At 39.9% G+C, this 27,189-nt stretch overlaps 2 protein-coding genes across 2 annotated transcripts; both read right to left on the reverse strand.

Annotated features, from left to right (window-relative positions):
* Positions 1-5,374: 5,374 nt before the first annotated feature.
* LOC123394249 (olfactory receptor 52E5) lies at positions 5,375-6,316 on the reverse strand. Its single transcript, XM_045088008.1, has one exon. The coding sequence runs from the start codon at positions 6,314-6,316 to the stop codon at positions 5,375-5,377; it is 942 nt and encodes a 313-aa protein (XP_044943943.1).
* A 19,132-nt stretch (positions 6,317-25,448) lies between these two features.
* LOC101673608 (olfactory receptor 52E4) lies at positions 25,449-26,386 on the reverse strand. The gene is given in 3 exon segments (XM_004782499.2): positions 25,449-25,583; positions 25,585-26,241; positions 26,243-26,386. Coding segments are annotated over 3 exon segments (936 nt in total).
* Positions 26,387-27,189: the final 803 nt, after the last annotated feature.

Here is a 27,189-nt window from a genome sequence, read left to right on the forward strand (position 1 = left end):
GAACTGTGTCCTTTCTATTAGATGTTTTCACAACTAATTTTTCTAATCATCCACACAAAGGCCTTATGAAAATTAATGTTATTCAGCAGGAAGATGTTATAGAAGATGAGACCTTCCATTATCAACAACCTTAACGATTTAAGGGTCAAGATTGTTCAGGTGGATATGATGAGGGAGCAGAAGGCTAGATGAGGACAAAGTGTAGGCAGACACCCTGCAGCCCCCCCTTCCACTCCTGGGTGGGACCTGTGTGACATTCTTCCAGGAATCTCCCAACTTTTTTTTTTTTTCTCCCAACTATCTTAATGTTAATACCTTGCTAGAGGGGTAAACAACCTTCACTTGACAATGGCTAGGACTCCATTATCTTGTAGGTTCTCTTTAGCATATAAAAGTTCTTTTGAAACCTCCCTTTTCCTTACTCCCCCCAACTCTTAAGAGTGTGTAATCAGCCACTCCTCAAGCCCCAGTCCAGTGGCTCCTTTTGCCCATGAGTCCTGTCCCTGTGCTTTACTAAAAGACCATTTTGCACCAAAAAAAAAAAAAAAAAAAAGAAAGAAAGAAAAGAAAAGAAAATTAATGTTATCATGCACAGATACTGGTAATTTGCAGGTGCTCAAAACATTTGAGCTTTCGTATTCATTGTCATTACTATCACTGTTATCAGTATGCAAGGATGTTGAGATTATTGGTATCACTTGAGGTCATCAGTAGTGAAGTTGGCCTTTCCAGCCTCTGAGGGACAGGAGGAAGGTGGTGGTGGATAAACTCTTCCAGCAGCTGTGAGATGGAGGGGAGCCCTGTGAAGAAGTCTTTTGTGGAAAATGACAAATGCTGGGTGGCTCAGTGGGTTAAGCCTCTGCCTTCAGCTCAGGTCATGATCTCAGGGTCCTGGGGTAGAGCCCTGGGCTCTCTGCTCAGCAGGGAGTCTGCTTCCCTCTCTCTCCGCCTGCCTCTCTGCCTACTTGTGATCTCTCTCTCTCTCTCTCTCTCTGTCAAATAAATAAATAAAATATTAAAAAAAAAAAAAGACAAATGCTGAGTCACACCTATGGCTCTGCTTAAGGAAAGGAGAGCTAAGCTGGAGGGTAATAAGAGCCTCTTCTTGTAGGCAAACAGATGTCATTTTTCTGTTACTGAGTGTAGCTTTGGAAGAGTCTGCCCTGGAGCCCAAGGCAGCCCTGAGCTGCCATTACTCTGAGGAATCCCTGCAGGGTGATGTGCTCATTTTCTGTTCCTCCTCAGAGCTAACTCCTGACTCTGCAACAGCTGTGAAAGCTGCCCCTGTGACAACATGTTATTGATGAAGTTCTAGAACCTAGGTGAGGTTTGGTGGGCTGAGGTCCGGAGCCGACGACCAAGAAAGAATTCTTGAGACATCTTTGGTGCAAAATGGTGGTTTATTAAAGCACGGGGACAGGACCCGTGGGCAGGAAGAGCTGCTGCTGCCCGGGTTGTGAGGGGTGGTTGGTTATGTACCCTGCTGTTGGGGGAAGGTGAGGGGAAGGGAGGTTTCAGTGGAGTTTTCATATGCTAAAGAGGGCCTACAAGGTGCCAGGATGTTCCAGGCCTGCCAGAGGCCTTGCCCTTGCTGCTGGATCAGTGTTGTCTTTAGACCGGCCATTAACATTAAGATAGTTGGGAGACTTTTTGGTGGGGTGTCACAATCCTGCTATCAATCGTCTTTGTTAGTGAGATTTAGGACATTTGTAAGCCAAGGGAGACTCCTGTCTAGCAGGATTGTGAGCTCTGCAAGTTAACCATTTGCTTATTGTTCATGGCAGTCAGGGCTGCCTGAGGGATGCTACACTTATGGAGGGGAAAGGGTGAAGAGGGGGTGCAAGGCGCCAGCTTTTGCTTTGTCCTCAGCCAGCCTCCTGCTCCCTCATCATTATGATGCCATGTCTCTTTGCATACCCACACGGGAGGACCTGAATCTGTGTCCAGTCGTGGTCCAGTCCAGTCCACCCCCAGTTTTTTTTTTTTTTTTAACCTTTGGTTACTTTATTTGTTATTTTTTTCTCTGACAAGGACTTTACCTGCACAAGATAAATATGCCTGGAGGTCCTGATCAGGACTGATCCTACAGTCACTGTCACAGAAACTCGTCCGAATGCATTTTTAGAAGAGGCACATTCCATCCAGTTGGCTGCAGTCTCTGCTTCCTGTTAAGCCAGTGTTTCTGTACCAAATATAGTTTCTCCTGCCTACTGTGGTCTTTCAACCAGTGACCTCAGTCCAATAGGTTGTGGACATCAGGGCACATGGCTGCTTGTAAAGCCGGGGTTAATAAGCCCCCAACAGTGCTGACATCCCCTGTGATACCTCCTTTCAGCAAGTGAAAAAAATTCATGCTCCTTTCAGAAGTATCTGAGGGTCTCATACCTGCCCCCTCCTGAAACACAGAGCATCCAGATCACAAATGAAAACCAGAAAATCCTGCAGTTTTTCAGAGGTGGTGAAGCAGCAATGCAAATTTGGCCAAAATGGCAAGCTATATTCTACCATCCTCCTCTCCCTCATCAAGCATGGACAATTTGAGACTCCTAAAATTTCACCCAGCAATGCTTGTTGAGCCCAAATCCATACATAAACTACCGCACAAAGTAAGCAGAATATCCAAGATTAAAGAGGACTTAAAGAATAAGGCCTTGATCATCACATAAGCAAAGCAACGTGCAGCAGACAGTTAACATTTGGGACTTGGAAGCTGGAAAATCTCATCGCAAATGTCACATGAAACTAACTTGTACCTGAAAAAGATAGTCATTCTCTGTAAGCTGCTGCTGTAAGGAGCTGGTGTACAGTGAAGGATGCTGCCTCAGCTGTCCCTGGTGTGGTCACAAGCCCTCAGACTCAGAACTAACAGGAGCCTCATGGTCATTAACTCTTGTCTCTCAGCCCCAGACCCAACATCCAGAGATCTGCTTTGGGATGCTGGGACTTGGGACTTGGACTTTGGGACTCTTCTTTGTCAGCTGGCTCCCTTTTAGTTTCCACCCCCAGAGAACAGCAGGAAAAGACTGGAAGCCTAAAGCAGGGCAGGGAATACTTGCTTCTTTCTATTCCTGTCTGGTCAGTACCCCTGAGCAATGACTCTTCACCTGGCGGTGGAGTTTATTGTAGTCCCCAGGATTTGTTGGTTGGTCGGGTTTGAGTTTGATTTAGATTTGGGTTTGGAACTCCCAGGATCCAATCAGCCTCACTGAACTTCTTCTGAGGTATCAGCAGCAGCAGGACAGAGTTCCACACCCAGACATTTTAGCCCCACCTCTGAAGGCACCTCCTCTGAGCTCCTGTGACAGCAGTACCAGTTGAAAGCAGCACCCTCCCTAGAGAGCTATGAGACCTAGTCCCATGGGCCTATCTTCAACCTTTTAAGTTAATGACCCAAGTGTATGTTTCTCATTCTTCTTCTGCTTCAGTCCCTGGTAATTACTAAATACATTCCATCTCCATAGATTTGCCAATTTCAGACATTTAAAATTAATTTAAATTAATTTAAAATTAATTGGAATCATACTATATATATATATATATATATATATATATAGCCATTAGACTTTTCACATAGCATAATGTTTCATTCGTTTCATTTGTTTGTAGCCTATATCAGTATTTCATTATGGCTGAAAAATAATTCATTTGTAAGGTTAAACCACAATATGTTTGCCCATTTTTAACTGGGCTGCTTGGTTTTTACTGTTTAGTTGTAAGAGGCTTTATATGCTCCAGGTACTAGAACTTTATCAATTACATTATTTGCAATATTTTCTCATTCTGTGGGTTATTTATTTTTCAGATTTTTATTTAAATTCTAGTTAGCATGTAGTGTAATATTGGCTTCAGGTGTAGAGTTAAGTGATTCTTCACTTAAACAGAACACACAGTGCTCATCATAAGTACTCTCCTTGATGGCCATTACCCATTTGGTGCATCCCCCACCCATCTCCCTCCATCAGCCCTCAGTTTGTTCTCTATAATTAAGAGTCTCTTATAGTTTGCTTCCCTCTCTCTTTTTTTTTCCCCTTTCCCTATATTCATTAGTTTTGTTTCTTAAATTCCACATAGGAGTGAAATCATATGGTATTTGTCTTTTTCTGATTTATTTTGCTTAGCAGAATACACTTTAGCTCCATCCATGTCATTGCAAATGGCAAGATTCCATTCTTTTTGAAGGCTGAGTAATATTCCATTATAGATATATATCAATAATGGAATATATATATATATATATATATATATATATATAGAACACACACACACACGCATACACACATACACCACATCTTCTTTATCCATTTATTAATCAGTAAACATTCGGGCTCTTTCCATAATTTGCCTGTTGTTGATAATGATGATATAAATAAACATCAGGGTGCATGTGCCCCTTCAAATCAGTGTTTTTGTGCCTTTGGGTAAGTACCTAGTAATGCAATTGCTCGGTAGGGTAGTTCTATTTTTAACTTTTTGAAGAACATGAAATAATGTTTTCCAGAGTTCTTCCTCAGTTTGCATTCCCACCAATAGTATAAGAGCATCTTAGGTTGGGCCCTCTTAATTCTTTGGGCTTTCTAGTCTCCTGATAGACCCTCTGATCAAGGTAAGGGCTGAGGGTCCTAAAAGGCCCCTAACATTGGGGGTGATACGGAGTTAGCACCCTTACTTCATAATAGTGACTATATATTAGAATTGGGTTTAGTAAGCTAAACCTACATATGGTAGAAGTAACAACTGTGCTAGAAGCACATTTGTTTGTTTCCAAATATTTTCATGTTTTACAATCTGCAAAGATTTTTTCAACCATTTTTTTTTCACAGTGACAGATTAATATTGCTTTATAGCATTTTATTGGCAAGGATATTGAAGTTCAAAGAGCTCTAAGTGAAACTGTCAGGTAAATCTTCCAAGCAAGGCCAGAGCCTGAATTTAAATGTAGATCTTATGACTCCAAGTTGGTTTCTCTTGCTACTAGATACTGATGAAACCCCAGATCATTTCAAGACATGAACTTCTTCTGATATGTGAATGAAGAGAAACTCCATGTGGAAAGAAGTTATTCAAGGCAGTTACCAGGGCCACACCTTTTTGCAAACCTTTTTCTCCCTTTAGGAATTTTGTAATATCACTGTGGTTTAAATGTGAGTATTATGTTTTGTTTTGTATTCTTTTTGTGGCAAAGTAGAGAGAGTTTTAGAAGCTTTGAACTATGCCTTCCAGTAGGTGTACAAATAGGAGAAATGGGGGAAGTACAGTGTGATTGGCCTGTGTGGGAGTGCTGGAGTTTTACAAAAATATTTCCACTGTTTACTTCTGCTTTGATCTTATTATTATTTCCCTTAACTGTCGTAGAAAATTCTCCTGGGGCAAAATGTCAATAGCCTTTAGGGTTAAGCATCCTTAGTACACGTTCTCTTATCTGTTTTGTCCTGACCCCATAGATAACAGGGTTAAGAGCAGGGGGAACAACCACGTACAGGTTGGCCAGAAGAATGTGGATGTAATGAGGGATGTTGTGGCCGAAGCGGTGTGTCATGAAGGAGAAGAGGGCTGGTAGGTAGAAAGCTAACATGACACAGACATGGGAGCCACATGTGCTGAGTGCCTTGAGCCGGGCATCCCAGGAGTGGAGGTGGAAGACTGCTCGGAGGATTTGGACGTAGGAGAACCCAATCACAGAAAGATCAATGTATCCTACTGAAAAAGCAATCAAGCCATAGACAATATTGACCCTAATATTAGCACAAGCCAACTTTGCCAAGCCCATGTGTTCACAATAGGTGTGCAGGATAACCCGGACACCACAGAAAGGCAATCTCAGGATGAGAAATATGAATGGAGTCACAAACACCAAGGTCCTGACTATGATGACTATGCTCAAAATAGCTATCACCTTACTGGTGAGGATCATGCTATATCTCAGGGGGTTGCAAATGGCAATATAGCAATCTATAGCCATGACCGTCAGCACCACAGACTCCAGGCCAGTACATACATGGATAGTGTACATCTGTGTGATGCAAGCACCAAACCCAATCTCCCTGAGATTGAACCAGAAAATTCCCAGCATCTTGGGGATGGTGGCTGTGGAGAGGCCAATGTCAGTGCAGGCCAACATGGCCAGGAAATAAAACATGGGTTGGTGGAGGCTGTGTTCAGTCTGGATCACAAATAGGATAGTGATGTTCCCTAGGAGCGCTATCAGATACACTGCAAAGAAGGGGAAGCCAATCCAGAGGTGCACATCTTCTAGCCCTGGAATCCCCACCAGAAGGAAGGAGGGAGGGTGGAACTGTGTATTGTTGGAACACAGCATATCGCTGGGAGTTGGTTATAGACACATTTCTTGCAGGACTTTTCTTGTTTCCAGAGAGAGACCCTGGCGTCTTTCATAGCATGTTGCCTATTTTCTGGAGAAACGGAAAATCCATTCTTTAATTCCATAATATAGCAGAGGAAACCTAGAAAGGTGATATGAGGCACAGTTAAAAAGACACTCTCACTTCAAAGTATTTGTCTGACCTACATAGAAAGTCATGTAGAACATTTCCAAATACAGCAAATTCCTGCATGTCTCCCATCTTTCTTCCCTTCATTCTTTAAGGAAGAACCTGCACATGGCAAATATTTATTATTATTTGTGTCTGTTAATCAGGATATAAAGCATAAACAAGAATTTGTGTGTGTGTGTGTGTGTGTGTATGCACATGTGTAAAATATCACAGGACTGAGAGTGAGATGGATGGTTCAGGGAAATGATACTTGCAAAGCAGACCTGAAAAATTAAGGAGATGCTATGTAGGAGGAAACCCCGTAAATGTGGAGGACTGGATAGCTGATGTTTGGATCTGAGCTAAGGAATGGAGTTAGCAAGACAGGAAACAACATGTGTTGGAGAGGATGTGGAGAAAGAGGAACCCTCTTCCACTGTTGGTGGGAATGCAAGTTGGTGCAGCCTCTTTGGAGAACAGTGTGGAGATTCCTCAAGAAATTAAAAATAGAACTTCCCTATGACCCTGCCATTTCACTCCTAGGTATTTACCCCAAAGATACAGATGTAGTGAAAAGAAGGGCCATCTGTACCCCAATGTTTATAGCAGCAATGGCCACAGTCGCCAAACTGTGGAAAGAACCAAGATGCCCTTCAACGGATGAATGGATAAGGAAGATGTGGTCCATATACACTATGGAGTTTTATGCCTCCATCAGAAAGGACGAATACCCAACTTTTGTAGCAACATGGACGGGACTGGAAGAGATTATGCTGAGTGAAATAAGTCAAGCAGAGAGAGTCAATTATCATATGGTTTCACTTATTTGTGAAGCATAACAAAAAGCATGGAGGACATGGGGAGTTAGAGAGAAGGGGGTTGGGGTAAATTGGAAGGGGAGGTGAATCATGAGAGACTATGGACTCTGAAAAACAATCTGAGGGATTTGAAGTGGCAGGAGGGTGGGAGGTTGGGGAACCAGGTGGTGGGTATTATAGAGGGCACGGATTGCATGGAGTACTGGGTGTGGTGAAAAAATAATGATACTCTTATGCTGAAAGTAAATAAATTTTAAAAAATTAAAAAAAAAGAAATATAGACACATTGAGAGACTATTATGTGATTCTAGAGAAGTAATACCCCTCCTAGAACTACCAAGTCTTATCACTCACTGGGTTGTATTACATTCCCATTCCTGAACAGTTTAACACTGGTTGTTCCCAGAAATTTTAAAGGGTCTATTGTGGCTTTTAAACTTCTTTTCTGCCTTCTTCACACTATATTATATTGATGGATAATCCTTTATGCAGCCTGGATAGTTATGATATGTCTATCTTTCCTAAAGTTAGAGCAATACCAAGGCCAGATACTTGCCTCAATTTGGGAACAGTGTAGGTTATATTAAGGCTACAGCTAGTTTCCCTGATACAGTGATGGAAGCTAATGTTTTGAAGTTGGCAGCAGGCTTGTTTACTATAAGAGTGGAATCCATCTGGTGTGCCATGTGATTGAGTCAGGTTGTAACTGGCCCTGTGCCATGGACGTAATCTATAACATGGTAGATCCTGTGGGATTATCAGATGTGTGCAACCATTAGAAACTGTGCTGTTACTGGATATATTCTATGGGGTACGCTGCGCCTTGGGTGGGATACCTACAGGGCCTGGGCTTGTTGCATGTAGGCAGTGCTACATCTAAGGCAGTGCTGCATGTTTTGCCTTGGTATTTTTTTGAGTGCAATGTTCTAATATGGCGGTACCAATTTTAAAGAAATAAAGTTCTCGTGACATGGCCTCTTGAAAGGGTTCAAGAACTGCTGTGGATATGTCATTTGGATTGGCATTTGCTCATTGCATGTCTAATTTTTAAAAAAAATAATGTACTGTGGAGTTGCTTCCAAAGATGTGCTACAATTCTGCTGAAGGAGGGAAAATGTGTTATGAGGTGTTCACCCCCTTGGTTGTGTTAGTCCAGTTTTTTCCTTCTAATGGGGTCTGATCCCATGGAAGTCAGTACGCACACCATTCACCCCCCTCCAATGATACTTAACTAGATTCACCTGTCTATGCCCCTCTATTCCCTGTCTGATATTTCATCTGTCAGAGAATTAATGTCATTTTGCATTCTAATAAGAAGAAAAATAACTCAGGTTGTTAGGAAGAAAAATGTCTGGCCAACATTATACACCAAGTACTTGCTCAGGGCTTTGCAAGTATTATTTTCTATAAAGGTTAAAACAGGTCCAAGATTGGTAACACTATTGTCCCCACTTAAAGAGGAGGCAAATGAAGCTCAGGCCAAGGTATTAAAAATTACATCCGAATCATACACTGTATGTTAATTAAAAAGTAACTATATCCAAATCAATAATTGCTTCTATTAGTCATCAACTTTTAAAATATGTAAATTGGGAATGACAACACCTATCATGTGGGCTGTTCTGAGAATTCAAAGTTGTAGACATGTGTCACTCCTACTCCGCCCTGCATAGATTCTACATAAATGTCAGCACTGAGGAGGAAGAGGTGGAGAAGGAGAAATATTTCCCGAGACCACCATTTTCTATGCTTCTTGCCACTTCCTGCCATTAATTTCCTATTACTTCTCATGCAATGTATTTCTTATTTCTATTAACATGTAACATCTTTCCAATTACAAATATTAGAAAATTTTGAATAAGTTTTTATTCATTCTAAGTACTTCTAACTAATTATTAAGCCCTGCTGCTTCTGTTTTTGAAATTTATACATATTTGTATTTCTTTAATTAATCTATTTATTTGTTAGGGAGAGAGAGTATGAGCAGGGGAAAGCTGTAGGCAGAAGGAGAAGCAGACTTCTCACCTAGCTGGGACCCTAATGAGGGACTTTATCCCAGGACCCTGGGATCATGACCTGAGCCAAAGGCAGACACTTAACTGACTGAGCCACCCAGGTGTCCCTACATATTTATATTTCTATCTACATTTTTATTCCTATTTTCTGCCTATTCTTATTTTTTTCAAGATACCTTGATTGACCAACATTGTGAAACTGATCTATTATTAATTGTCTTACTTGGTTTTTCAGTTTTTGTGTTTCCTCCCATGTGATGCTTTTAGTGGACGAACCACAAATACCAATATGATAATCATACCACTAAATGTGGAATGCAATTAGTATTAGTTAAAAATATTTAATTCCTCCATGGCTATTTTGAAAATTAAAGAAAAATAGAGGTTATATATCACAATAGTATTAACTAGGAAACTATAGAGAAAATTTCATTGGTACAAAACTTAAACTACAGGGCTAACTGATTTAATCTATCAGTGAAATAGGAAGGAATAAGGAATATTTACCATAAGAATGCAATGGGAAACAATTAGTGAAAGGAGCAAACTCGTGCTTAAGTTTAATTTTATGTATTCACTGGTTCCTGTGACATAAACACGGGTCTTTGGGACATGCAGCTTCTAACCAAATGATTGTTATTTCTAACCTTAAGACCATTAGCTTGTTTTAGAAATTATGTTTTCTAAAATGTTGTCTCTGGAGAATTATATTGTTCACTTATAGTTTTAAACTTCTTGTTTAGGGATTTGAATTTATTTACTAACATTGTCATAATTAGCCAATTATCTCATAATGACTTAAATGTTCTTATCATAATTAAGCTGAACAACTGAAAAATTGTGTAGGTTCTCCTGTGAATGAAGAAAATAATTTCTAGACTTAAAGTATAAGCTAGCTTCTCTTTTTTAGTGAATGCACAAATAAAATAAAAATTCTATTTTTATCAGAGTCATTATCATAAGCAAGTGAAATCTCTGTCCTCTAGGGACATAAACTATGACCTATAAGCCAGTTCTGACCCAGCACCTGTATTTGTAAATAAAGTTTTTTTTTTTTTTTCAGAACATGAGCATTCCCATTAATTTGCATGTTTTCTATGGTTGTTTCCACTGTACAATCTCAGAACTGAGCAGTTGTGATCAAGACCTCTGGCCAGCAAAGCGAAAAATTTGTATTCTCTCTCCCTTTAGAGAAAGTTTGCCATCTCTGATCTATAAGAATAAAACCAGAAATAATGCCCTCTGTGAAAAAAGTCAATTATTTTATAAAATGGCACCAAAGACTCTTAAACATCAACTATTACCTACCCATGTAGTCTTCTTACCTTCATGCCTCAGTCAAACTGAACTTCAGATTTTTTGCATAGTTTCATTTCCATGTTATTCTTCTTATTTCTCCTGATGAGGAAATCTTCCCTACCAGCTCCAGTCAGCAAAATATTTCTTAGCCCAGATTTAATGACATACCATCCAGAGAGCCTTCCCCAACTGGTTTACTTCAGGATTATTCTTTTTGGTATTTTTCCAGAGGTCTATTTATCTGTCATGTTAATTATCACTGATTATCAGTGGTTCTTAAGTTATGTCCCTAGGCCAGAAGTATTGGCATCATCTGATAATTTGTTATAAATGCAAATTCTTAGACACTACTCCAGATTCACTAAACCAATAACTCTGGGTGTGGGGCCCAATAAATGCTAATAAACCCTTCAGGTGATTCTGATGCTTGCTCTAGCCTGGAAAACTGGTAGATATCTACTACTCTAATTTCCTTGGGGTCAAAACCAATGTTAGATTTATCTCCATGGTATCATGATACATGATATAATGATAGGCAGTGATCATTAATTAATAGAAGGCACTAATTAGCAAATGAAAGTTGAGTAGAAATAACAATCTTTCTTATTATTATATATAGTGTCTCAAATTGAATTCTGTTGATAGAGGTATAGCATGGTGTGCAGAAGGAGGCTTGAGTTCTTTAGAGAAATATATCTGTAAACAAGTCAGTAAGGTAAGATTAATTCAAAGGAGAAATTGACCTTTCATGAGGTTGCATCTGATACCTCCAATGATACAATGGAAGCTCTAGAGCTGGAATAGCCCTTCTAAGTTAACCCACAATGAGGCAAGGAAGCCAGTTATTTGTATTCCTGTGGTATCTAGTCACTTGCCATAGGCTACCCTGTGTGATGGGGCACAACTTTGGATGAGGTAGTTCCTTCCAGGAAGGAGTACGGATGTGAACTCTCAGCATCTGATATTTCCAGCAGCTGAAGGATAGGGGGATAGGCTTTCAAAAGCAGATCTCAGAGGGATACCATAGTATATACTACAGATGGCTTTGTGCCTTTATTCTCCCTTGGCCTTATCTTATACTTTAGCCTCGGGAAACTTAGTCTTTTCTTACTTATTTTTCTGCATTTGAACTTCACATCCTCACTTTGTCTTTTTTCTCCACTACAAATGTTCTCTCTTTTCTATGGTTGGGATAAAACTTTAATTTGCCGTTGGCTGTGGGTTGGTGGAAACTGGAGGGGGAGACAAACCATGAGAGACTGTGGACTCTGAGAAGCAAACTGAGGGTTTTGGAGGGGAGAGGGAATTGGGGGTAGGGTGAGCCTGGTGGCGGGTATTATGAAGGGCATGTATTGCACAGAGCACTGGGTATGGTGCATAAACAATTAATTTTGGAACACTGAAAGAAAATTAAATTAAATTAAATTTTTAAAAACTTGCTACTGTCTGTGGCTTGGAATAAAATTCATGTTTATCCCTCGTTCAACAAAAAATCCTTTGGTGATGCACTAGAAATAATGTTCACTCCCCAATGAAGCATGTATACGGATACACACACACACACACAGAGTTTAGTATATTGCAGTAAAGCTTACAAATTTTAGTCCATTGCAAGTAACTACTGTTTGAGAATGCATGCTCTGTTTTTTTTTTTTTTTTTTTTTTTTTTCTGGACTTGAGACTGCATCTCATGCAGACCTTATAACTCCATTGCCTGGAGACAAGAAATAACTAAAGATAGTTAACTGGTTGTGGCATGGCTACAACCAGGGAGTGATAAATTCTTCATCTATTAACATCCTTCTCATCTTCATGGAATCTTCTCTCTTAGTTTTTTTTTTTTTTTTGTTGTTGTTATTCTCTTATACATTCAACTACACATCCCCTCAGCCATCTCTTACCAAAATGACTAGGAGGAGGAAAGCCCAACAGAGGAAGAATTCAGAGACTGTGTCCTCTCCATCAGAGCTATTGGATATGGACATAAACAGAATGTCAGAAAGGGAATTCAGGCTAACAATTATCCAGGCAATGGCTAGGCTGGAGAAAACCATTAATGACAAAATGAAATTTATTAAGGCAGAAGTAAAAGCTACCAGAGAAGATGTTAACAATGCTATCAATGCGTTCTAATCTAATCTAAATTCTCTAGCAGCTAGGGTAACTGAGGCAGAAGATAGAATTGGTAATCTAGAGGACAAACTGATAGAGGAAAAGGATCAGAAGGAGGCCTGGAACAAGCAGCTTAGAAGCCATGAAAATAGAATTAGGGAAATAAATGATGCTTTGAAACATTTTGACATCAGAATTATTGGAATTGCTGAGGGGGAGGAGAAAGAAAGAAGACTAGAGGATATAGTTGAACAAATTCTCCATGAAAATTTTCCCAATCTGGGGAATGGAACCAGCATTCATGTCCTAGAGGCAGAAAGGTCTGCCCCCAAGATCATAGGATCTAGAAAGACCTCGAGACACCTGAATGTGAAAATGATCAATCATAATTTTAGACAGGAATCTTGAAAGCAGCTAGGGGGAAAGAGTCTATACATATGGAGGAAGAACCATCAGAATAACGTCAGACCTGTCCACAGGAACCTGGTAAGCCAGAAAGGCCTGGAAAGATGTATTCAGGGTGCTAAATGAAAAGAACATGCAGCCAAGAATACTTTATCCAGCAAGACTGACATTCAAAATGGATTGAGAGATAAAGAGCTTCCAAGAATGGCAAGGTTTAAAAGAGTATGTGACCACCAACCTGGCACTACAATAAATATTAAGAGGGTTTCTATAAAAGAAGAAAGAACCCAAGAGTGTCATTGAACTGAAATTTATGGAGACAATCTATAGAAACAAGGACTTCACAGTAAACACGATGTCAAAAAATATGTATCTCTTGATAATCACTCTCAAAGTGAGTGGCCTAAAAGTTCCCATAAAATAGCACAGGGTTACAGATTGGATAAAACAACAAGACTCTTTTGGCATTTAAAACACTTCTTCCTTCTGTTTTCATTCTAACTCTCATAATACTCTTTGAAATGTACTTGCTCCCATCTTCCTTCATTTTTCCTTTAAGCAGTATTTTGTCCTTGTCTGTAGGGTCTACTCACCTAGGTGCCTCCTAAGGATGATTCCATGAATTTTTCTAACTGCAAGTGCTACATCTTTTCCTGGTGATTCTCAAAAAATCTGTTTCTACAAGATTTCTTTCCAAATTCTCTATATATCTCCATTTACTTTACAAGATGTCTCTCCCACATATAACTGAGGCCCATCTTATCCAACAAGCTCTGTAGTAATGGTCACCTCTATTCTGAAATCTTTTCTGCTCCTTTTCCTCAATTTTGGGTAATGGTGCTATATACCTGTTATCCCAGGCAAGAGATCTTGGAGACATCCTTTTCTCTTCTCTCATGTTTCAAATTCAGTCATCAATTCCTGGCAATTCTCCATTTGAACATGATTAACTATAACTGGACAAATATGAGGTGCCTAGTATTAGTGCTTAAAGTACTAGGTGACCCAACCCAAATCCAGGTCCTGCTTTCATGGGTCATGTAGTCTGATGGGAGAGACCAACGTTAATCATTTAAATAAGTGAAAAGTAACAATTGGGCTCAAAGAAGAGTCACTGAGCACTGCGAGGTTATCTAACCAGGACAGGGTTCATAGGGAATGTTTTCCTGAGGAAACATTAACTCGATTGATAGCTGAAGGCTAAGAATCCAGTAATTGTAAGTGGAAGAGAGGAATAAGTGGAGAAAAATATTTCTAGTCAATGGGAAAGGTGGTGCAAAAAGTGAGGAGTGATGGGATCCTGTAGGCCCTTGTGGTTAATTTCAAGTTTTTCTCTCTGTCCTAGAAACAATGAGAAGAAACTGTAGGATTATAAAGTGTAGTGTAACATGATTTGCATTTAAAAAAATCACTTTGGTTCACTGTCAAAATGTATTATTAAAGGGCGCTTGGGTGATTTGGTCGGCTAAGTGGCTGCCTTCAGCTATGGTCATGATCCCAGGGTCCTGGGATCAAGCCCTGCATTGTGCTCCCTGCTAAGTGAAAAGCCTGCTTCACCCTCCCCCTCTACCTGCAGCTCTGCCTACTTGTGCTCTCTCTCTCTCTGTCAAATAAAGAAATAATATCTTTTTAAAAATGTATTATTAAAGGCAGCAAGTGCATTTGTAGTCAGGTCAGTTAGAAGTTTATCGCAGACATCCAGGTTAGGGATGATGTTAGTGATGAAGATAGATTGTAGTAAGTCAACTTTATAACTGTTTAATAGGGTTAGCCTTCAGAAACAGTTGTCAAATTTATTTTTCCTCCCCTTTACAACAACTGAGTAGAGTAAAACTTCCGTAATCTTCTGTCTTACTTTTTCCATAATTCATCCCTCTTCACCAAAGTCTCTCGGTATTTTTCCTTTTGAAAAACATGTATCTAATTAATATAATTCTGTTAATAAAATGTGACTATTAATAAATGTGACTGTTAATAAAGTGTAAGTAGTGATTCACATCCTAAGAGAAGGGAACAAGGGGCTCTGTGCAAGACTAGGGGAAAGGGATTGAGGACTCATACACAGTTTGAGATGTCCTCCATTAACTCCTCATGCATGGCACTTAGGATGAGCAGGGGTATGGAGGTTATTGCACCTAGCTGGGTTTGTTGTACCATTCTTAAAATAAAAGATTAAGCTTATGTATCAAGGTTCTAAAATTTTGCAGATTGTTATATGCTCTAATAACTTCTCCCAATCATTTGTTTTTTACCTTCTATATTTAATATTGTTGGCAAACTTATCACTACTACCACCCTCTGCCTTCATCCATTATATAAGTTCCCAGTTCTGAGTCCTTTAATTCATTTTGCAATTATTTATAGAGTGCTTACTATCCACCAATCATTGCTCCAGATGTGGGCATGCAGTAGGGATTGAGTTGAATTCCCCAATTTCATGGAACTTAAATTCTAGTAATGCCAGAATTTTGCTTCTTGGTTTATACAAGGTTTCTGCTGTTGTAGTTTTCCTTCCATTTTTCTTAAACCAGTATTTATAGGGAAACTTTCCAAAATGTGCTTTGGTATTCTAAATATACTATGGATTCAGAATGTTCCTGGTCAAAAATCTTATTGTTACTGCCAAAAATTATTATCTGTTTAGGTCATTGCCTCTACTGTAACCATTATCATTGCTTATGCAGTCACCCTCCCCTTTTGGGTGCTTAATAATTTTTCTGTTTAATGAGAACTTCCATGTATATTTTCTAAGTTTATCTTCAGAGTAACTCTGGGGGACTGTCTTCCTCTCTCTTTCTAAACTTCTCTCTTTTTTATTTCAGACACTCAACTTTCTGGTAAACTGTTGGGACTGAAACCAGAAACCAGGGACTGGCTTCTATTCTTTGTTGCAGAATTAAATAACTTCTGTATCAGGTTCCCAGGCTTCCCTTCTTTCAACCTGTCTGTTCTGTTTTCTTGGATATGCTGTAACCTCTTCCCACTAGGATCCCTGTTCCCAGTGTAGGAGGTTCACCTCTGAGATGACAAAATACAAGGATGTAGGGAAGGGAAGATTTCATTTGGGCCAGGTAATGAGACTTGCCATTGGCATCCCTTCATGTTTGTACATGACATTCTTTGTTAAATGTTTGTACTTATATATCGGTTCTTGGGTTCACTGATGTCCTTCTGTCATTTAGCCTTGTGAGTATTTTGCTGTGTATTTTTCTGTGAGTCACTAACATGCAGTTATGAATCCAAGTTGTTCTTTACACAACTCCTCTATCTTTTGCTGCACCACTTGGAGATGGCTCCAACTACAAAGACTGCCTGAGCCACCAGATCTCCCTTGTCCCATGGGCCACTTCTGTTACTGCCACTGTGAACCCAGCTCAAATAGTGACTTACTCACCTACCTCTGCCCAGCATCTGAGAAATCATTTACCAAGAACTGGATACCACAGACTGCAAACTGCTTGTGACAGAGTTCCCAATAGCCAGGGTCAAAGATTTATATAAGAACCTAGTCCTCTGGGAAGAACCTCTCACAGTGGTCCATGTCCCTGGACCTGGAGTACGGGACAGAAAATTTCCATATCCCTGTGGGTAGAGCTCTATGTTTGTTTTTGTTTTTTAATTTATTTTCAGCATAACAGTATACATTGTTTTTGCACCACACCCAGTGCTCCATGCAATATGTGCCCTCTATAATACCCACCACCTGGCTTTCCCAAACTACCCCCCCCCCCCGCTGTTCAAAACCCTCAGGTTGTTTTTCAGTGTCCATAGTATCTCATGTTTCATCTCCCCTTCCCATTTCCCTCAACTCCCTTCTCCTCTCCTTCTCCCTATGTCCTCCATGTTCTTTGTTATGCTCCACAAATAAGTGAAACCATATGATAATTGACTCTCTCTCCTTGACTTATTTCACTCAGCATAATCTCTTCCAGTCCCGTCCATGTTGATACAAAAGTTGGGTATTCATCTTTTCTGATGGAGGCATAATACTCCATAGTGTATATGGACCACATCTTCCTTATCCATTCATCTATTGAATGGCAAGTTGGTTCTTTCCACAGTTTGGTGACTGTAGCCATTGCTGCTAGGAACATTGGGGTACAGATGAACCTTCTTTTAACTACATCTCTATCTTTGGGGTAAATACCCAGTAGTGCAATGGCAGGGTCATAGGGAAGCTCTCTTTTTAATTTCTTGAGAAATCTCCACGCTGTTCTCCAAAGTGGCTGCACCAACTTGCATTCCCACCAACAGTGTAAGAGGGTTCCCCGTTCTCCACATCCCCTCCAACACATGTTGTTTTCTGTCTTGCTAATTTTGGGCATTCTAACTGGTGTAAGGTGGTATCTCAATGTGGTATTAATTTGAACCTCCCTAGGGGAGCCTGGGTGGCTCAGTGGGTTAAGCCGCTGCCTTTCGGCTCAGGTCAGCAGAGAGCCTGCTTCCCTCTCTCTCTCTGCCTGCCTCTCCATCTACTTGTGATTTCTCTCTGTCAAATAAATAAATAAAATCTTTAAAAAAAAATTTGAACCTCCCTGATGGCTAGTGATGATGAACATTTTTCATGTGTCTGATAGCCATTTGTATGTCTTCATTGGAGAAGTGTCTGTTCATATCTTCTGCCCATTTTTTGATATGATTGTATGTTTTGTGTGTGCTGAGTTTGAGGAGTTCTTTATAGATCCTGGATATCAACCTTTGGTCTGTATTGTCATTTGCAAATACCTTCTCCCATTCCGTGGGTTGGCTCTTTGTTTTATTGACTGTTTTCTCTGCTGTGCAGAAGCTTTTAATCTTGGTGAAGTCCCAAAAGTTCAATTTTTCGCTTTTGTTTCCTTTGCCTTTGGAGACATATCTTGAAAGAAGTTGCTGTGGCTGATATCAAAGAGATTACTGCCTATGTTCTCCTCTAGGATTCTGATGGATTCCTGTCTCACATTGAGGTCTTTTATCCATTTTGAGTTTATCTTTGTGTACCGTGTAAGAGAATGGTCGAGTTTTATTCTTCTACATATAGCTGTCCAGTTTTCCTAGCATCATTTCTTGAAGAGACTGTCTTTTTTCCACTGTATATTTTTTCCCATTTTGTCAAGATTATTTGATCATAGAGTTGAGAGTCCATATCTGGTCTCTCTACTCTGCTCCACTGGTCTATGAGTCTGTTTTTATGCCAGTACCATGATGTCTCGGTGATCACAGCTTTGTAGTAAAGCTTGAAACTAGGTACCGTGATGCCCCCAGTTTTATTTTTGTTTTTCAACATTTCCTTAGAAATTCGGGGTCTCCTCTGATTCCATAAAAATTTTTGGATTATTTGCTCCAGATCTTTGAAAAATACTGGTGGAATTTTGATCGGAATGGCATTAAAAGTATAGATTGCTCTAGGCAGTATAGACATTTTTTTTTAAATCTTTTTTTAATTTATTTTTTATTTTCAGCATAACAGTATTCATTATTTTTGCACCACACCCAGTGCTCCATGCAATCCATGCCCTCTATAATACTCACCACCTGTTTACCCCCCGCCCCCCCTCCCCACCCCCCGCCCCTTCAAAACCCTCAGATTGTTTTTCAGAGTCCAGAGTCTCTCATGGTTCACCTCGCCTTCCAATTTCCCCCAACTCCCTTCTCCTCTCTAACTCCCCATGTCCTCCATGCTATTTGTTATGCTCCACAAATAAGTGAAACCATATGATAATTGACTCTCTCTGCACTCCTGGTTATTTACCCCAAAGATACAGATGTAGTGAAAAGAAGGACCATCTGTACCCCAATGTTTGCAGCAGCAATGGCCACAGTCGCCAAACTGTGGAGAGAACCAAGATGCCCTTCAACAGACGAATGGATAAGGAAGATATGGTCCATATACACTATGGAGTATTATGCCTCCATCAGAAAGGACGAATACCCAACTTTTGTAGCAACATGGATGGGACTGGAAGAGATTATAACATTTTAACAATGTTCCTTCTGCCGATCCAAGAGCATGAAATGGTCTTCCATCTTTTTGTGTCTTCTTAAATTTCTTTCAAGAGTGTTCTATAGTTCCTCAAGTACAGATCCTTTAACACTTTGGTTAGGTTTATTCCCAGGTATCTTATGGTTCTTGGTGCTATAGTAAATGGAATTGATTCTCTAATTACACTTTCTGTATTTTCATTGTTAGTGTATAAGAAAGCCACTGATTTCTGTACATTGACTTTGTATCCTGCCATGTTACTGAATAGCCATATGAGTTCTAGTAGTTTGGGGGTGGAGTCTTTGGGTTTTCCATATAAAGAAGAGAGAGAGTTTGACTTCTTCATTGCCAATTTGGATACCTTTTATTTCTCTTTGTTGTCTGATTGCTGTTTCTAGGACTTCTAATACTATGTTGAACAAGAGTGGTGAGAGTGGGCATCCTTGTTATGTTCCTGATCTCAATGGGATCTCAAGCGTTTTCCCATTGAGGATGATATTTGCTGTGGATGCCCACTGAAGAAGTCAAACTCTCTCTCTTCAAAGATATGATTCTTTATATGAAAAACCCCAAAAGACTCAACCCTCAAACTACTAGAACTCATATGGCTATTCAGTAACATGGCAGGATACAAAGTCAATGTACAGAAATCAGTGGCTTTTTATACACTAACAATGAAAATACAGAAAGGGGATTAGAGAATCAATTCCATTTACTATAGCACCAACAACCATAAGATACCTGGGAATTAACCTAACCAAAGAAGTAAGGGATCTGTACTCGAGGAACAACAGAACACTCATGAAAGAAATTGAAGAAGATACAAAAAGATGGAAGACCATTCCATGCTCTTGGATCGGCAGAATGAACATTGTTAAAATGTCTATACTGCCTAGAGCAATCTATACTTTTAATGCTATTCCAATCAAAATTCCACTGGTATTTTTCAAAGAGCTGGAACAAATAATCCAAAATTTGTATGGAATCAGAAGAGACCTCGAATATCTAAGGAAATGTTGAAAACAAAAATAAAACGAGGGCATCACGTTACCTGATTTCAAGCTTTACTACAAAGCTGTGATCACCAAGACATCATGGTACTGGCATAAAAACAAACACATAGACAGAGTAGAGAGCTCAGATATGGACCCTCAACTCTATGGTCAAATAATCTTCGACAAAGCAGGAAAAAATATACAGTGGAAAAAAGACAGTCTCTTCAATCAATGATGCTGGGAAAACTGTACAGCTATATGTAGATGAATGAAACTTGACCATTCTCTTACACCGTACACAAAGATAAACTCAAAATGGATAAAAGACCTCAATGTGAGACAGGAATCCATCAGAATCCTAGAGGAAAACATAGGCAGTAATCTCTTTGATATCAGCCACAGCAACTTCTTCCAAGATATGTCTCCAAAGGCAAAGGAAACAAGAGCGAAAAATTGAACTTTTGGGACTTCACCAAGACCAAAAGCTTCTGCACAGCAGAGGAAACAGTCAACCATACAGAGGCAACCCACTGAATGGCAGAAGATATTTGCAAGTGACAGTACAGACAAAAGGTTGATATCCAGGATCTATAAAGAACTCCTCAAACTCAACACACATAAAACATACAATCATATCAAAAAATGGGCAGAAGATATGAACAGACAGTTCTCCAATGAAGACAAACAAATGGCTATCAGACACATGAAAAATGGCTATCATCATCACTAGCCATCAGGGAGGTTCAAATTAAAATCACATTGAGATACCACCTTACACCATTTAGAATGGCCAAAATTAGCAAGACAGGATTCAACATGTGTTGGAGAGGATGTGGTTAAAGGGGATCCCTCTTACATTCTTTTTGGAAATGCAAGTTGGTGCAGCCTGTTTGGAGAATGGTGTGAAGATTCCTCAAGAAATTAAAAATAGAACTTCCCTATGACTCTGCCATTGCAATCCTGGGTATTTACCCCAACGATACAGATGTAGTGAAAAGAAGGGCCATCTGTACCCCGATGTTCATAGCAGCAATGGCCATGGTCGCCAAACTGTGGAAAGAACCAAGATGCCCTTCAACAGACAAATGGATGAGGAAGATGTGGTCCATATACACTATGGAGTATTATGCCTCCATCAGAAAGGACAAATACCCAACTTTTGTATCAATATGGACGGGACTGGAAGAGATTATGCTGAGTGAAATAAGTCAAGCAGAGAGAGTCAATTATCATATGGTTTCACTTATTTGTGGAGCATAACAAATAGCATGGAGGACAAGGGGAGATGGAGAGGAGAAGGGAGTTGAGGGAAATTGGAAGGGGAGGTGAACCGTGAGAGACTATGGACTCTGAAAAATAATCTGAGGGTTTTGAAGTGGTGGGGTTGGAGGTTGGGGGAACCAAGTGGTGGGTATTATAGAGGGCACGGATTGCATGGAGCACTGCGTGTGGTGCAAAAACAATGAATACTGTTACACTGAAAAGAAATTAAAAAAATAAAAAATAAAAATTCAGAATGAAATTTAAAAAAGAAAATCATATGCAGGGACTACCCTACATTATATGTAGTGCCTGGACAAATATCTTTGTGGGTTTCCTGAATATATTAACAGTTCGACCACAAATGTATTCTAATAATCATGGATCTATTTGATATTAATAATTTATCAGTGAAGATTTAGGATAATGGGTATAGAATTAATTATATACTTGTAGTTTTCCAATCATTGCACATAAAGATTCTTTGTAGTTTCCAGGTAATTTCTTCTTTCTCTTTGGTTCCATGAGCTATCTTTTTTTTTTTTTTTTAATTGTCAAATAGGCCATGTCTTGCTGTTTCATATCTCCTGCCACAGAGAGAAGGTACTAAACACTGTTATCACTTATAATGCCATGTTTTTCATAACAACGTAGATTATCTTGCCTCTAGCATTTCCAAATTCCATTTATTTAATGCTGATTGCACCATTACTCAAGATGCTGCATCATACATTGTACTTCTAATGAAGAGCAGCTTCCAATGACTCTTTTAAAGTTCTAGATGGTGATCTTTTTCAATTCTTATCACATTGCTCCCTTTCACACAGTGTCACCAGCTTGGAGTATAGGTGAGGCACATGGGAAGAATGAGAAGAGCACTTCCTTTCATACAATGAATGCACCTACCTCATCAGACATTACTTAACATTAACTCAGGAAAGCATGTCATCATATCAGTTGGAGATAAAATAAGACATAGATTGCAAGTACCTGGTGACATCATTGTCGAACAGTGGTCTCAAAAGCCACTGGAGTAGGTAGATGCAACCACCTCTGGAGGAATACCTGATGAGTGGTGTGGAGCTTGTGGAGGGGTTGGGATGATCAGTCTAGTTACCAGTGCCAAGGTAGGGGAGGCACTGAGGTAGGCGATATCTGCTGCTCCCACTGCCATGCTTGGGTGCTGTAGCTATGAGGCAGCAGGATAAGTTGAACACAGATGGGTGAGAGTTAGTGAGTAGCTTTAACATGTAGCTCAAGCCTAAGGTTCAGGAGAGGACCATTGGTTAAATCAGAGGCCTGAACTCCTATGTCTGACATAAGTGATGAGTGAGTGTCACGTCCAATCAATATGGCAGCACTATTGTGCTGGCTCCATCTCATGAACTTCTATGAGAGAAAAAACTTTTTTCTAGAAAAATCTAACTGCTCATCACCAAGCCACTCTACTGAAACCAAGTCTGAGCCATGAGATCTCAGGACAACCCCAAAGATGTGGGTCACAGAGCTCCTTAGGGCAAATGACTGATTTCACAAGCTGGTGAGTATAGGAAAAGGAGAGTCATAGAATTCTCTAAAGAAGAGAATTCAGGTCTGGGTCCAAATGTGCTTTGTCTAGGCTCAGGGCAGCCTGCCCAAACAGTATTGCTGTTCCTAGCTAGTTCCATGTACCAGAAGCAGACTTAGAAAATTTTGAGGAAGCTTCTCCAAAGCAGAGAGGTGCCCTGGGAAGGGAACATAAGACAGTGCTTCTGCTGAGTGAGGTCTAAATAGTGTGCTCATGATCCATCTCAGGGCCAGCATTATTGTGAACCCCAACTCACACTGTGTACACTATTACTTTTATACTGAATTTCCCCAATATCAAATATAGATTTAACCAGAAAGTTACTTTAACATGCCTTTCATATGATTGACAGAAGAAAAGGCTCTGTCTTTAGTGAGCTTATATGTGGTACACATATGGATGAGCAGGAAACTGACCAATCTTTATCACTCACCACCGATGGACCACACGGGTGAGGACTGTACCAATTTCAGTCACTCTGTTAAGTTTTCTACTTGCTCCTGCACTTAGAGTTTCTGTAGTCACCTCTTTCTTTTTTTTTTTTTTTAAAGATTTTTATTTATTTATTTGACAGACAGAGATCAGAAGTAGGCAGAGAGGCAGGCAGAGAGAGAGAGGGGGAAGCAGGCTCCCTGCTGAGCAGAGAGCCTGATGCGGGGCTCGATCCCAGGACCCTGGGATCATGACCTGAGCCGAAGGCAGCGGCTTAACCCATTGAGCCACCCAGGGTGCCCCTGTAGTCACCTCTCTCTAATCACCAATACCAATCCTAGGCTACTTGCTCTCTCTCTCCCACTTTCCTAGATATCTCCACATGGAACCAATAGTGGAGCCTCGCATACATACACACATAAAATGTATTCAGCTTAATTGTCTTAAAAGGCCAAGAGTTTGTGGCCAAAGAGATACGTATATATCAGTGATATACTCTTGTTACATCAAAATGATGCTAAAAGTACATTTATTTTTATGTATACAAGTTCTTGCTTTTCTTTGGACCTTGGTTTTCTTGTTTGTAAAATAAAAGAGAAAGATTAGGAGAATTTTAATGACTTTCCAACATTAAAATACTTTGTTCCCACAAAATTTTAGGGCCATGAGATAGGCTAAAAAAAAAAAAAAAACCCTAAACAAACAAACAAACCACTTATTCATGCTCCCATGATGAAGGAAATTTCATAGGGTGCTATAGAATGTAAGAATTTTGCTTTGCCAGTGTCAAATCTCAGGCCAAGAGCTGGCCAGATTCAGAGAAATTGACCAACTTACAGAAACTGAAATAGGTATTGTTGCTGTCCTTGTATTCTTGCCTATATCTGCATGATTTTCTGATATTCCTGATATGCTTTTGAGTATTTCACTTATTGTCATGAAAAAACTAGAGAATGGTTCTAAAACAGAGGATATAATGGAAACTTCTGATTTCTTAGGAAGAGTGTCATGGTCAGTCACAAATTAAAGCTCAGTGCTCCTTTGATCTAGTTTGAGCACAAGCAAACCACATTCTTTAACTATAGCTGGAGTTTTAGAAATGGAACTATGTATAGGAAATATACAGGATTAATATATTATACTGAGAATGTTCTGAAAATTGATATCAAGACTGCCTTTGTGCTTAACCAAGGAATGATTCTGATTTCTATTTCCAAATTTTTTCTGAAATCTTTTTATATCTAAAGGTAAATGATACAACATACAAGATAAATATTAGGTAGAATTCAATTGGAACTAGACACAGAACATATACAATTATTGATATCTAACATGACTTAGTGTCAAGTGAGAAAATATCATCTATCCTTGATCCTAAGCTGTAGTCTCGCACATTCTTCAAGTCACAGATACTTAGTTTACTGGAGAAACAGTGACGATGAGATAGAAAGAGATAAAGAGAGAGGGAGAGAAGGCAGGAGGAAGAGGGAGGGAGAAAGAGTAAGGGAGAGAGGGAGGAAGGGATGGAGATGGAAGGAATCAGATTAGAAAGAAGAAAGGGAGCAAGAATGACAGCAAGAACAAGAAAGGGAGCATTAAAATGCAAATGAGTAATGACTCTGGAGAAGGAAGTCAAAGCTTGAGGATTAATATGCAGAATATACATCTATGGAGCAGATGTTCTTATTCAAAAATTGTCACTCAGCCATGGCTTGCACTTTATTTTCTTCATCTACAGAATGACATTGTTGGATCAGTGTCCCTTCAGGGTCTAAGCTTAGCTAAAGAGAAGACACAGAGTAATGGGGAGAGTTCTCACCCTTTCCTATCAGGCATTCTACTCCCCAAAACCACTGCTGCCTCCAGAACACCTTCCTTTTCCATCAGCGCTTTCCCTTTGCCCAGTTACATGGGGTGGGTGAGCAGAGTGGGCAGCAAAGGTGACGTTGCCTTATCTGCCAACTCTAAAGGAATTCCAGTAGCAAATAAAAGTCTGGCTACTACTACCTACTCTAAAGGAAATCTAAAACAGAGGTGAGATTATTAAAATGTGGGTGGTATGTGCCTATGTTTTCCAAGTGTTGTCACAGAACTCTTATTTCTGTACAAATATCTTCACAACTCTCTCTCGGATCTGCTTGGTCCTGACTCCATAGATGACTGGATTCAGGGCAGGTGGGACAACCACATAGAGATTAGCCAAAAGGATGTGGATATAGCGGGGGATGTTTTCGACCAAAACGATGCGTCATAAAAGAAAAAAATGCTGGTGTGTAAAAGCATAGCATGACACAGACATGAGAACCACAGGTATTGAGAGCCTTTAGGCGGGCGTCCCGAGAAGGAAGGCGGAAAACAGCTTGAAGGATAAGCACATAGGAGGAGGCAATCAGGATCACATCCACAATGATGTTGGAAATCACCATGAGCCCATAGATAATGTTGACCTTGATGGGTGCACAGGCCAACCGGGCAAGACCCATGTGCTCACAGTATGTATGAGGGATGATATGATGCCCACAGAAGGGCAGCCTCAGGATGAGAAACACAAACGGAGTCACCAGAATTAAGTTTCTTCCAACAACAACAGAGGCCAGGATGCCAATGGTTTTATGCGTGAGGATCATGGTGTACTGGAGGGGGTTGCAGATGGCGACAAAGCGGTCATAAGCCATGGCCACCAGGAGAACAGTCTCCATGCCTGTGAACATGTGGATAAAGAACATTTGAGTAAGGCAGCCCCCAAAGCTGATCTCTTGGAGTTTGAACCAGAAGATGCCCAGCATTTTGGGGATGGTGGATGTGGACAGACCCAGATCGATCATAGACAACATGGCCAGGAAGTAGAACATGGGCTGGTGGAGAGTGTGTTCAGTCTTGATCACAAAAAAGAATGGTGATGTTCCCCACGAGGGCAATCAGGTACACGATACAGAATGGGAAAGCAATCCAGATGTGGACAGTTTCCAGTCCTGGGATTCCTAGCAGGTGAAAGAAGGGGGGATGGAACTGGGTGTCATTGGTGGAAGCCATGCTCTGAGGAAGTGTCACTGAATTCCTGTCAAAGTGTCAGGATCTTATTCTCTTTATGGTCTTTTTCTTATCAAGGTCCTAAGAAATGGAAAGAACTTTAATTCATATGCTAGAGGCAAGGCAGAAGAGGTTGGTTACAAACATTAGACAGTCTCTTCTTTCCAGAGGGTAACTCAATAAAGTAGTGCTCTTCATACACATTATTATTCTGAGATTCATTATAGGGCTATTAAGTGTGTCTTTAGGTTTTGTAATAATGTGAGATCTTTGAAGAAACTGACAGTATTGCACATTATAATGTATACTTACTGTTTTGGTATTTTTCCATTTAAAAAAAAATGTTTATTTTTTTAATTTCTTTACAATGTTCCAGAATTCATTGTTTATGTACCACACACAGTGCTCCATGCAATTCGTGCCCTCCTTAATACCCACCACCAGGCTCAACAAAACTCTCACCGCCCTCCCCTCCAAAACCCTCAGATTGTTTATCAGAGTCCACAGTCTCTCATGGTTTATCTCCATTTCTTTTCCAAATAGTCCATTGTTAACTTTTGGGAAATTGCTATACAAATTGTTAAAGAATCCAAAGTCAAATGAAAATGGCTGACTCATACCATTGTCTGTCTTTTGATCTAATATAAATGTAAGGATTTGCCTCATGGATCTCATATAGTCACATGACATAAGGGAGGTTAATCAGATGACCTTTGAATTTTCCTCATTCTATCTTTACTCTGAGACCTTTGTTGTTTTTGATGCTTTCTAATCTTATGGAAAAACTTGGTTTTCCACCCCAGAAT

Source organism: Mustela putorius, unplaced genomic scaffold (assembly GCF_011764305.1).
Source record: "Mustela putorius furo isolate JIRA1106 unplaced genomic scaffold, ASM1176430v1.1 tig00002088_pilon_pilon_pilon, whole genome shotgun sequence".
NCBI classification, from domain to species: domain Eukaryota; kingdom Metazoa; phylum Chordata; class Mammalia; order Carnivora; family Mustelidae; genus Mustela; species Mustela putorius.